Raw genomic sequence first — 12,225 nt, forward strand, 5'->3', positions numbered from 1 at the left:
TGGACACCTGGACTTTATAGCCGTAATATATGCTTCAGATTGTCCGGTGGCGATCAATATTATTCTTTCACATTGTTCGTTACACTTACGGGCAACAAAATTACTTGACTCAATAGGGAACAAATATCAGGTATGTATTTTATTGTAAAGGATCTAGGCTTCTACCTCTGATGCTAGTACCGAGTTACAGGGAAGTGTGTCTAACTGTTTGACGTTCCTTCGTACATTGGGATGGAACTTAATACTAGCCAATGAGTTATGAGCGGATAATCGTAACGTGTTAGCCGGATCTCGAATGTCTGCTTTCTGTTGGCGGAGCTTCATGGAGCCACGGCCCTCGTAATTATGGCTCAGTTTAAAAGAGTTGTAAAATTGTCTTGGGTAGTAGCGCAGTTGTATGAGTTTCGTCTGATATTTCGTATTCCTAAAGAATTTCGCTACTGTGCAGGCCGGTGTTTTTCTGAAACGCCAGCGCATTGGGATAATAACAAATGTCTTAGTTCACTGACATTCAGATTGAAATTTTCAGATTTATTTTTATTACATCGCAGGAGTATGGTCTATGAGTGTAAACTCGGCGTATATGCCTGTTGGCAACGGCTAAGGTGCGCAGGATCCCCCTTTGCGGTGACAGCAAATTCATCAGGTCCCTCTGCCACAATGACCCACATTCCTGAACGCTGCAATTCCCCAAAATTAGTGTCCACGTGGCCGGACAGGATTTAGAGTGACATTCGACATGAATACAGATTTACAGCCTTGCTCCCAGGTCACACAGCACTCGTTCTCTCTAACAAGTAAGAAAAACGTACGTCACTGCTTGACCTCGCACTGAAGAACAGCGGTCGTGTCGCTGGTGAAGGGCAGCTTCAGAGAAGTAGGAGTTCTGAGAAGTGTAACGCCTAATAGGTGGAGGCGGCTCCAGTGGGAGGTCGAGAGTGGCGCTTATTATTCCATATGAGAGGGGAACGGAATGCCTGGCCTGTGTAGCAGCCGAGGAAAACGGGGAGCAACTGTGAAAGGCAGCCAGCCTAAGACGACGAGATCGTGTTGTTCCGTCGTTGCTGGTAGGAGGTGTGCAGGATAATTTTCAGGTGCACAATGCAGGTCGTGGAAAGACAAGCTAGAATGTCATTGCAGTTTGTACAGACACTGCTGTGCCATTACATCAGCCTTACCCTAACTGCACAGTAGCTATATTGTCTGCTTCTGTAGTATTGTTAATTTTTCAGTGTATAGTGTGATTTAATACCCTCAAAACAATTACACAAGTCATGAGCCGCGTTAAGAAGCTGGAGTAATTGCAGTTCCATCAATGAAATAGACTCACTTAACCGAGTTGACAAAACAATAAATAATATAAGCACGTTAAGAAGCTGGAGCAATTGCAGTTTCACCAACGAAAATATTGATGAAACAATAAATAATATAAGTTGTTGTTTCAATAGCTGTTACAATCAATCACAAGACCAAGACCTTTTTCCTATTATTTCCATTTTTGACGCTCATTTTCAGACATCACGTTTTATTGTTAAGGCATTTATAACTCATTTCTCAATATTAACTAAATAAAAGAAAGAGAAAATGACGAGTTTATTGTCCTATCGCCGACGGATCTGCTAGAAATGGATGGCAAGACTGAGCGAGGTAGCACATTGGTAAGCACACTGGGCTCGCATTCGGGAGGACGACAGTTCGAATCCTTGTCGAGCCATCCTGGCTGAGATTTTCCATAATTTTTCTAAATCGCTCCAGCAATGCCGGGATGGTTCCTTTGAAAGCGCACCGTCGATTTCCTTGCCCTTCACACATTCCAAGCGTGTGCTCCGTCTCTTATGTCATCGATGTCGGCTGGACGTGAAAAAGTAGCCTTCCTTCCTTCCGTCAGACGGGAAAAGAAGTTAGCTATGTCCGTTTCAAGCAACCATTTGTCTCAATCTCTTTAGGAAAACCATAAAAAATCAAAATCGGTATAGCCAAACAGGTATCTGATCCCAGCTCGTGGCGAACGTATATTTTTTTATCTGATGATTAGTGTACGCCGAAACAAGCAACGTAATTTGAATGAAAGAAGCTGAAGGTGCGATCTAGGCGGGTATTGTATCGTCAGCAGGATGCTAATCAACGAAGACCTGATTACAGATGTTTCATCAATTAGTAGGCATTCGTGACCATCTCTTAAAGTGTGAAGCCGACAAAGGTGAGTCTTCGACGAAGCCTATCCTCTTTTTAAAGAGTTCTGGGATAAAATTCTGTGTGAGGCAATTGCGGCTTCTTTGAATATTTGCTCCCCCGTAAACTTGTCACGAATAGCTCCCGTTTGATTGCTGGCGGAAGTGCAGCAGTCTGCAGTCTTTCTTTTTTCCATATCATGAACTTATCCTACGACTTCTAGTGTGTTGCCTTCATTTGGCTATGTTTACAGCGCTTCTGTGACCACATTTATTTCGTTAACAACATTAACAAACGATCTTCAGTGAGGTTTGAGAGTCTCCACCCAGTTCGGTTGCTATTTGTGCAAGTGTTCATCCTTTCACATGAAAATATTTATTAACATCCAACAAGTATTTTTTTAACCGTTTTGTACGCTCACTTGTTATTGGCCTTTCGGGGTGGCAATCAAAAACCATTGTATGCCCATCATATATTCAACAAAAGCATTATTGGAATGGTGCTTACCAACAGTGACTTGCTTCAACAAAATTTTCTATTATAAAAGTTTTCTTGGGTAATGAAATTGCCCTCGTAATAATGCCTGAAGTTAGATATTTAAGATGTCTAGTAATTAAATGCAATTTACTTTCTTTTCGGTGTTTTGTTGGGTCATACTTGGTCTGTATCTGTATATAGAAGGTGAACAGTTTGGATCGGAAAGACCCTACCGTCGAAAGTCGATCAGTGTGTGTATAGGAAAATCTACAGATGCACACCACTATGTACGTACACACACTAGCCGAGAAAAATTATTCTACTCTAGGTTAAACCCTTTAAAAGGAGTATCTTTATAAATTGGGCAGCAATAAGAACAGCTGGCCAGTGTCCATTGACACCCAGCCCAAAGCAGCTCACCAAAACGTCTGTACAGTGTGTGTAGAAATATGTTTGTAGGTTGCTTAGTACATCCAATTTGGGTGTCACAAGCAAGCCATTTATTTTCACCAGGGCAGAAGGTCAGGTACTGAGTGTGAATATGTGGACGAAAAACGAATAGTCCACACTGAGAGGTATAACCCATTTAATGCACCGTTACGACCGTGCAGAAAACATCATGCAGCAAATTATGTTCTGTGGTTGTGGGGAGACTGTTAAATGTAGAGAAAATTACAACAAACACTCTGAATTGGGTATATAATGTCAGTTCCACAAGAAAGTTTACACCGTTATCTGTATGAAAAAAAGACAGTGTTATAAATATACGTTTACATGAAAATAGATGTTGCCATGATCGGTTACAGCTTGGCACATTTTTGGCACACTTTTCACGAGATCTCTATATCGTCCTGATTTTATACGACATCTGCTTCAAAGTATACACTGGCTCTCCTTTAAGTTTCATCTTAATATACGACCAAACATTTTCGATCGGATTTCCATCCGGAGACATTGCAGGCAAATCCATCGTGGACGTCCCATTGTCTTGTTTCCACGCTGCACAGAGACGGCTGCGATGTTTTGGATCATTATCCTCTTGAGGCACCCAGCTTGCCTCGTTCGAAACAAATACCTTCTTAACGGACCTCAGAAGGCATTTTTGATAAACACTGCACATTTTGTCAGCACTCACCAATTTTGCAATCATTTGAAACTGCAACCGATGAAACGAAACATTTAAATCTCACACTGTTTATGTACAAACACTGTGCAAAAGCGCACTGTGTACAGATTCGAGATCACTAACAGGGATGTCGCGGCGGACATTACATCTAACATTGTGGCGTACACTTTCTTGTGGGATTGACTGTATTAAGGTACCAATTATTTACGTACATGTACTTATACCCGTAACAACATTATATACAGGGTGATTCAAAAAGAATACAACTTTAAAAATGTGTATTTAATGAAAGAAACATAATATAACCTTCTGTTATACATCATTACAAAGAGTATTTAAAACGGTTTTTTTTCACTCAAAAACAAGTTCAGAGATGTTCAATATGGCCCCCTCCAGACACTCGAGCAATATCAACCCGATACTCCAACTCGTTCCACACTCTCTGTAGCATATCAGGCGTAACAGTTTGGATAGCTGCTGTTATTTCTCGTTTCAAATCATCAATGGTGGCTGGGAGAGGTGGCCGAAACACCATATCCTTAACATACCCCCATAAGAAAAAATCGCAGGGGGTAAGATCAGGGCTTCTTGGAGGCCAGTGATGAAGTGGTGGTGGTTGTTAGTGTTTAACGTCCCGTCGACAACGAGGTCATTAGAGACGGAGCGCAAGCTCGGGTTAGGGAAGGACTGGGAAGGAAATCGGCCGTGCCCTTTCAAAGGAACCATCCCGGCATTTGCCTGAAACGATTTAGGGAAATCACGGAAAACCTAAATCAGGATGGCTGGAGACCCAGTGATGAAGTGCTCTGTCACGGGCTGCCTGGCAGCCGATCCATCGCCTCGGGTAGTTGACGTTCAGGTAGTTACGGACAGATAAGTGCCAATGTGGTGGCGCTCCATCCTGCTGAAATATGAATTGTTGTGCTTCTTGTTCGAGCTGAGGGAGCAGCCAATTCTCTAACATCTCCAGATACTGTAGTCCAGTTACAGTAGCACCTTCGAAGAAAAAGGGACCAAAAACTTTATTGGCTGAAATGGCACAGAAAACGTTCACCTCAGGCGAGTCACGTTCATACTGAGTTGTTTCCCGCGGATTCTCAGTGCCCCATATACAGACATTGTGACGGTTGACTTTTCCGTTAGTGTGGAAAGTTGCTTCATCACTAAACACAATCTTTGAAACGAAAGATTCATCTGTTTCCATTTGAGCAAGGATAAAATCACAGAAATCGATTCTTTTAATCTTATCAGCTGCAGACAGTGCTTGAACCAATTTCAGACGATAAGGTTTCATAACTAACCTTTTTCGTAGGACTCTCCATAAAGTTGATTGTGGAATTTGCAGCTCTCTGCTAGCTCTGCGAGTCGATTTTCCTGGGCTGCGAACAAATGCTTGCTGGATGCGTGCTACATTTTCATCACTCGTTCTCGGCCGTCCAGAACTTTTCCCTTTGCAGAAACACCTATTCTCTGTAAACTGTTTATACCAACGTTTAATACACCACCTATCAGGAGGTTTAACACCATACTTCGTTCGAAATGCACGCTGAACAACTGTCGTCGATTCACTTCTGCCGTACTCAATAACACAAAAAGCTTTCTGTTGAGCGGTCGCCATCTTAGCATCAACTGACGCTGACGCCTAGTCAACAGCGCCTCAAGCGAACAAATGTACAACTCAATGAAGCTTTATAGCTCCCTTAATTCGCCGACAGATAGTGCTTAGCTCTGCCTTTTGTCGTTGCAGAGTTTTAAATTCCTAAAATTGTGGTATTCTTTTTGAATCACCCTGTATATGAAAAGGATAGACTGCTATTCATCATATTGCGGAGATGCTGAGTCACAGATAGGCGCAAGTCACACACACATGACCACAGCCCTGTGTGTGTGTGTGTGTGTGTGTGTGTGTGTGTGTGTGTGTGTGTGTGTGTGTTGTTCCTATGTTTGTTCTGTTGACACGTTTATTACAAATACGTACTATGGATAAACTAATTAAGTAATAAGACCTCTGAGGACCGACACCTCACGTGAATGGCCCATTAGCAGAACTAAACTGATGAGATGTATAAACTGAAGTACGTCGCTCCTGTGTCAACTGGCGTGTATTCGGTGCGCTCATACGCAGGCGACGTCTGTTGCAGAGTCGAGCCGCATTCTGCTGTCGCAGATCGAGCCCAGCTTCTCGTACTGCACGCACCTGGTCGTGGGCTACGCCACGATCAACACGGAGACGTACAAGGCGGTGCCGCCGAGCGAAGACGAGCACACCACGTACACCAACATCGTGGCGCTCAGGAGGCGCTTCCCCAGCCTCAAGATCCTGCTGTCGATCGGCGGAGGCGCCGCGGACACCGACAGCAGGGAGAAGTTCTTCGAGCTGGTCAGTTGACACGTGGAGCGCTTTCACACATTGCTGCGTACAAGCATTATCAAAGCGTTACACTAAAAGCCCTTGGTAACTATCAAACTTGTTTGTCATATTCGATGCTTCATATCCACGACTGTGTCAAACAGCCGCACACACGTGCTGGCCAAGTTTGTCACATTTGACCTCACTTTTGAAGCAGCTGTCTCGCTGTGCATATCGTGTGGTAAATTATTTTGAGATTAGTGGAAATAGCTAGCAATAAGCCAAACCCGGGTTTGATATCCGGTCAGCCGGCCGGTGTGGCCGTGCGGTTCTAGGCGCTTCAGTCTGGAACCGCGTGACCGCTACGGTCGCAGGTTCGAATCCTGCCTTGGGCGTGGATGTGTGTGATGTCCTTAGGTTAGTTAGGTTTAAGTAGTTCTAAGTTCTAGGGGACTGATGACCACAGATGTTAAGTCCCATAGTGCTCAGAGCCATTTGAACCATTTGAAATCCGGTCAAGTCGAAGATTGTCTCCGCTCATGGACTGGGTATTTCATTGTCTTAACGTTCGTATCGTCGTGATTGACATTCCATTAATGAGGTGACTGTGTGGGCACTTCCCGAAATCCAATAAATTCAAAAAAAATACGAGGGTTGAAACTTTAATAGCGGCAACTATTTATTTAGAGCTCGTACAAAATAGATACGTGTTTCAAAGTTTTACTGACCTTCAAAGTAGTCACCAGCATTGTGTATAACCTGTTTCCAGCGATGTGGAAGTCGTAGGATACTCTTCGCAGTGCCAGTTGTGTTCGAGCGGCGCGGTCTATTGGTTCAAATGGCTCTGAGCACTATGGGACTTAACATCTATGGTCATCAGTCCCCTAGAACTTAGAACTACTTAATCCTAACTAACCTAAGGACATCACACAACACCCAGTCATCACGAGGCAGAGAAAATCCCTGACCCCGCCGGGAATCGAACCCGGGAACCCGGGCACGGGAACGCGGTCTATTGCCCGACGAATCTGTAGCAGTTCTGAAGCGAATGCCCAGAAGTGTTCCCTTCAGTTTAGAAATCGAGTTGAACTCACGAGGGCTTAAGTCAGGGGAGTGCAGTAGGTGGTATAGCTCTTAGCAGCCCCATCAGTCAAACAAATCAATAACAGCTTGCACTGTACGTGCTTGAACATTGTCCTGCAAAATGATGGGCAGCTCCTACAAAAAGTGTCATCACTTCTGTCTCTATGCTGTTCATTTTTGGAACACAAACTACCACCAGCTTTCTAAATCACCTTGAAGGTAAAATTGGAAAGATTCGAGCTTATACGGATGTCTGCCAACAACCATTCTTCCCACGCACCATTTGTAAGTGGTGCACGAAGTATTCTCCACCATCCATCATTAGGTGGCATGTGAGGTACAGATGTAGATCTACGTCGCGATGTTCTAACTGAGTGTTGCCATCAATTCAGCCCAAAAATCCACAGTGGCAAAGAATCAAATTTCTACTATTTTTCTCTATAAGGTGGCAGTCTATACATGCTAACAAAAATCTAAACATACACTGCAAAAATTGGGTGGCATTAGAACATAAATGTGGCAACACAATTTAAAATCATAAGTTTCATTTCTTAACACTGAATATTTACGGTAAATGTACTTAACTTTCTTACTAGTTGCATGCTTGGCATTTGAGTCCTATACCTAAAATGACTGAACGTTAATAACTGTGCTGTCACTTGGCAGCCCGTGATTTAGTCACTATGGCTGAAAGTAATTTGCAGGCACATGACGTTAACTGTTACCATTGCTCCCTTAAATAAAGACTCCCACGTCGAAACATTAGTCATTGTAGAACTTCGTAACTGTCTGTAGAAGAGATGGGACTGTAGCAGTCTCAGAATGAGGCTGCCAAAACAGTGGTCCATAGTGTAATCTGTCACAGAGATGTGGCGCAACTAACGGGTGTCCCTGTTGGGGGAGTGATCTCAACCTGTGTCCGTATTCTGTGGAATCAAAGTAGTTCCCAATTGAGAGCCATCTCTGTGGCATGTGGCAACACTATCAGCGGATGGATATGATTTGCTGACGAACATTTTGCTGAAGCAGAAGATAGTCCCTTTCGGCGAGATGCTGCTACTCCGAAATTAGGCGGCACATGGCAAGTGATGTGTTCAAAATGGCTCTGAGCACTATGGGACTCAACTGCTGAGGTCATTAGTCCCCTAGAACTTAGAACTAGTTAAACCTAACTAACCTAAGGACATCACAAACAGCCATGCCCGAGGCAGGATTCGAACCTGCGACCGTAGCGGTCTTGCAGTTCCAGACTGCAGCGCCTTTAACCGCACGGCCACTTCGGCCGGCCAAGCCAAGTGATGTGTGTGTGTGTGTGTGTGCGGGTGGGGGGGGGGGGGGGTGGCAGAGTCTCGTGGTACTGCTGAGTACTTCTTGAGCGTCCTATCCATATGAGCTCTGTACAGATGGACATCCGAAAAAGCTAGAACAGGACAAGGCCAAGGAAGCGACGCAGAAGTAACCACCAACAGCGTAAATGACTGTTGCAACATTGCAGATTATAACTGTTTTTAGTAGTATTTTGATAGATGGTGAGATGGTGTAAACTACAAGGCGAAACCTGCAAACAATAATCCATACAATGATCTGGTACAGAATATGACTGCCATAATTTGAATGTTCCTGTGGACTCCACACAGTTGAAACGACCTCTAAATATCAGACACAGCGCAGCAGTCGTCCATTGGGCCCATTGACCTTAATAGCACACGTGGGCGCTACCCGTCATTAAGTACTTGAGCATTCGCCTCTGGCCTTGCAAGTAACGACGTTGACAGACGATCCGCAGCACGGGCAGGTCACTACATAACACCACATGGCTCTCATTGAGTCATGTGTCATGTGTCATTCTTTTGTTACTCTCGAGCACGACATAGCGCGAAGAGTTACCTCCGCTTTACTTTCTGCGCAAAACTTGTTCGTACCAACCTGAGTTAAGAGGCAGTGTAGTCGAATGTAAACTCTGCAAAAATCCATAAAAAACACTAGTACTGCAATTTGATTCTAGTATTATAAATGAGATTTCTTTGGTTGTTCCAAGTCATATTTACGTGAAAACGTTTAGTAAGTGATAAACGATCTTTATTTTTAACAGCTCCACCGACGACAGGCTACATTTCGTGGCAGACGAGCCACTAGTAAGTTTGTGCAAAGCACAGTGCATGCTATATTATGAACAAAGCATACGCCATGATCAGAAACCACCTATATCTGTCAGTACAGGGAGGAATGATTGTCCAGGGAGATCAGACAGAGTGTTCTGTATGGTAATAACATTGTACTTCTCTGCCTTCTCTCAAGAGGATCGGACCCAAACCGTTCCGCGTAACTCGAATTGTGGTCCCTATCATGTGTTTAACCCATCATTGCTTACCCACCGTTACGGTTTCTTCTAGCAAAGACCTACGTAAATGTACGCAGAAAATTGTCAAAAATATGGTTCCTCAGTAGAAAAGCATATGCTCCGCTCCAGTTTGCGGTTTCGAAAAGATGAAGGGTTAATTTTACAGAACACGCCAATAAGAAATGATGAGATACGCTTTAGAGCTCATCAATGTTTTTTACTTCGAAACTTATGGAAAATGTAAAATTTAAGTCTCTCTCAGCGAATAAAATATTCAATCAACTCTCGGGATTGAACCCTGGTGACTTCTTCGACAATCGCCGATAATTTGAAAGTACACAGCTTGTCATTTTCCTTAGCGCCACCATGCAACCAACGTCAGAATTCATCGATATTGAATATCAATTACGTACAAATGACGTTCTCTCTGTTCCTCTGTTTTCCGACCAAGGAGAGTGCAGCATTCCAAGCAGAATTTAAGCAAACAACTGCATCTGCATTACAAGGTTACTTGCTAACTTTAATCTCAACTCCTCGTTAATAGCACTATCCCAGTAGATAGAAGTCCATTCTGCGTTTTTATATTCATTAGAATGACCTGTGGCAAAGCAATGTTTTACAATAGCTTATTAGCTCACTTGTTGTAATTGTGTGTGATACTTATGCAAGATTTGCTTTTATAAGGCATTTTATGATGATGATGATGTCCCATACTCTGTAAAAGAGCGTAGGGGACGATGCGGGAGACCCGCACCTTATGAAGCAGCGATTTCATATTGGTCCATATTCATGTTCACTATCTAAAAACGCGAACTATTTTCACCTAGTAGTGACCTAAGTTGATTATCTCTTGATGTAATTCACCAAAAGATAATAAAAATTTGTCTTGCAAAAGCCAGGAAAAAATATCACATAAATAAGCTAACTTTACACCTTTACGAAACCTTTTCAAATTTTTAATATTCTGATACACATGAGAGCCAATAAAAATCACCTTTCAAAAGACTACGATTTACACAACCACAATGTGATAGCTAAATAATTTACCTTTAGATCTGTTATTCTGTTCTAGTAACCGGAGTTGCGTTTTGTACTTAGAAAACTCCCCCCAGACATTAGGAATCCCTGAAAATTCTAAAGAAAATTAACCAGTCGCTCATATTTCGATATTCACCAGTCCCTGTCAGTAGCAACAGTGTTTACTCAGGGATACTTATTTCCTTCTTCATGCCGTCTACTGATGTTTTACTTCTTCTTAATTTGCAATCTACTTCGTTCTCGTTTTCTTTAAGGGGACGCTACAATCCTTCAGATCTATTTCTTTTTATCACACTCATTATCTTTTCAGTGGCCTCCATGTCACCAGATCTTTTCTCTTTGTGTGAGCTACTAAGTATCGTTCTTGGTACAGCGACTAATGATCAGTGGCATATTGCGGGACCAAGCAACTGACCTCCATGCTTTCAACGTACCATGGATAGTGTAGCAAAATAAACTTTCATAAAGGCTATAGAATTGCTATTATTACTGAAAATAAAATACGAATCACTTAAAGAAGGCCTGTGAAACTAAAAGACTGAATGTAGGTTATTAATGCAAGTGCTACCTAAACTATATAATCATAATTTATTTTATGTTACAATTGTTTTTTTAATGATGAGGACATTAATAGAGTACGGTAGTGAGAAATATGTTGTCTTCTTTTACAGCTTGAAAGTGATGAACACCGAACGACTTTCGTAAGTTCGGCAAAGAGCCTACTGAAGCAACACGGATTTGATGGCATTGACATCGCCTGGGAGTTCCCCAAGAACAAAGCAAAGAAGGACCGTGGCACTTTTGGTGAGAGGCAAAAATTACAATATTCACACGTTGGCACAACAGATGCATGTAAAGATTTATCAATTAGAAGGACTGTATGAAACTCCTGGAAATTAGCCTAGATGATAACGTTGCTTTAACACATAAAGCCATACATACCACAGTTAATGCACAGCAAGTTACGTAAGAGAGATGCGCATGCGATACTTAATGAACAGTTTAAGTATTTAATCATAGGGTGCAGACCTCCACGAACTGTACTTGCGTAATTTTAAATATTAGTTTTCTGGGTATAAGGCCGTGGACCAGGGCACAGAATTATACCTCGGACTGCTGCCTTACCCCATAAAATAAATATTAGCAATTAATTTAAGGATTTCTTACCGAAGAACTTTAATTTTTTATTCTATTTTAACATATGCAGCAACCAGTCATTTTTATGTATTTTTATTTATTGCAATACACGTTTCGGGCTTTTACCCATCTTCAGTTGATGTAATACACATTTGAGCACTAAGTAAGTACATCGTTAAAACATCGACAGCAAACTGGATGTTGCAGCTGCTCTGTGTAGAATAACAATTTCGTTTAGCCGCTACACTTCGCGAGTTGTGCATTTACGATAAACTGCTCGTTAGGTGTACTTGCGTTCTACTCTGATCGTTGTTATTCCGATTTTTGCTATTAGAGGATTGGAAAAAAAAACACTTTCCCACTTATATTTCACTTTTGCAAGATTGTCAAAAGCTGCATATCTTGTAGGCAAGAATTTCCACTTTGATATTGTAAAGGCTTTGAACAAAGAATAAGTTAAAATTCCACTATTTTGGTACATCGTAATAAATTATCTTCAAA

General features: G+C 42.3%; 1 protein-coding gene across 1 annotated transcript in view; it reads left to right on the plus strand.

The window, feature by feature from the left end:
- The window catches only part of LOC124600321 (chitinase-like protein Idgf4), a 49,683-nt gene that overhangs the window by 21,594 nt on the left and 15,864 nt on the right, over positions 1 to 12,225 (plus strand). Inside the window, exons 2-3 of the mRNA XM_047136151.1 lie at positions 5,917 to 6,155; positions 11,259 to 11,391. Coding sequence (XP_046992107.1) covers positions 5,917 to 6,155; positions 11,259 to 11,391 — 372 coding nt within the window. The remainder of the gene's footprint in view (positions 1 to 5,916; positions 6,156 to 11,258; positions 11,392 to 12,225) is intronic.

The sequence above is a fragment of the Schistocerca americana genome, chromosome 1 (genome assembly GCF_021461395.2).
Source record: "Schistocerca americana isolate TAMUIC-IGC-003095 chromosome 1, iqSchAmer2.1, whole genome shotgun sequence".
NCBI classification, from domain to species: domain Eukaryota; kingdom Metazoa; phylum Arthropoda; class Insecta; order Orthoptera; family Acrididae; genus Schistocerca; species Schistocerca americana.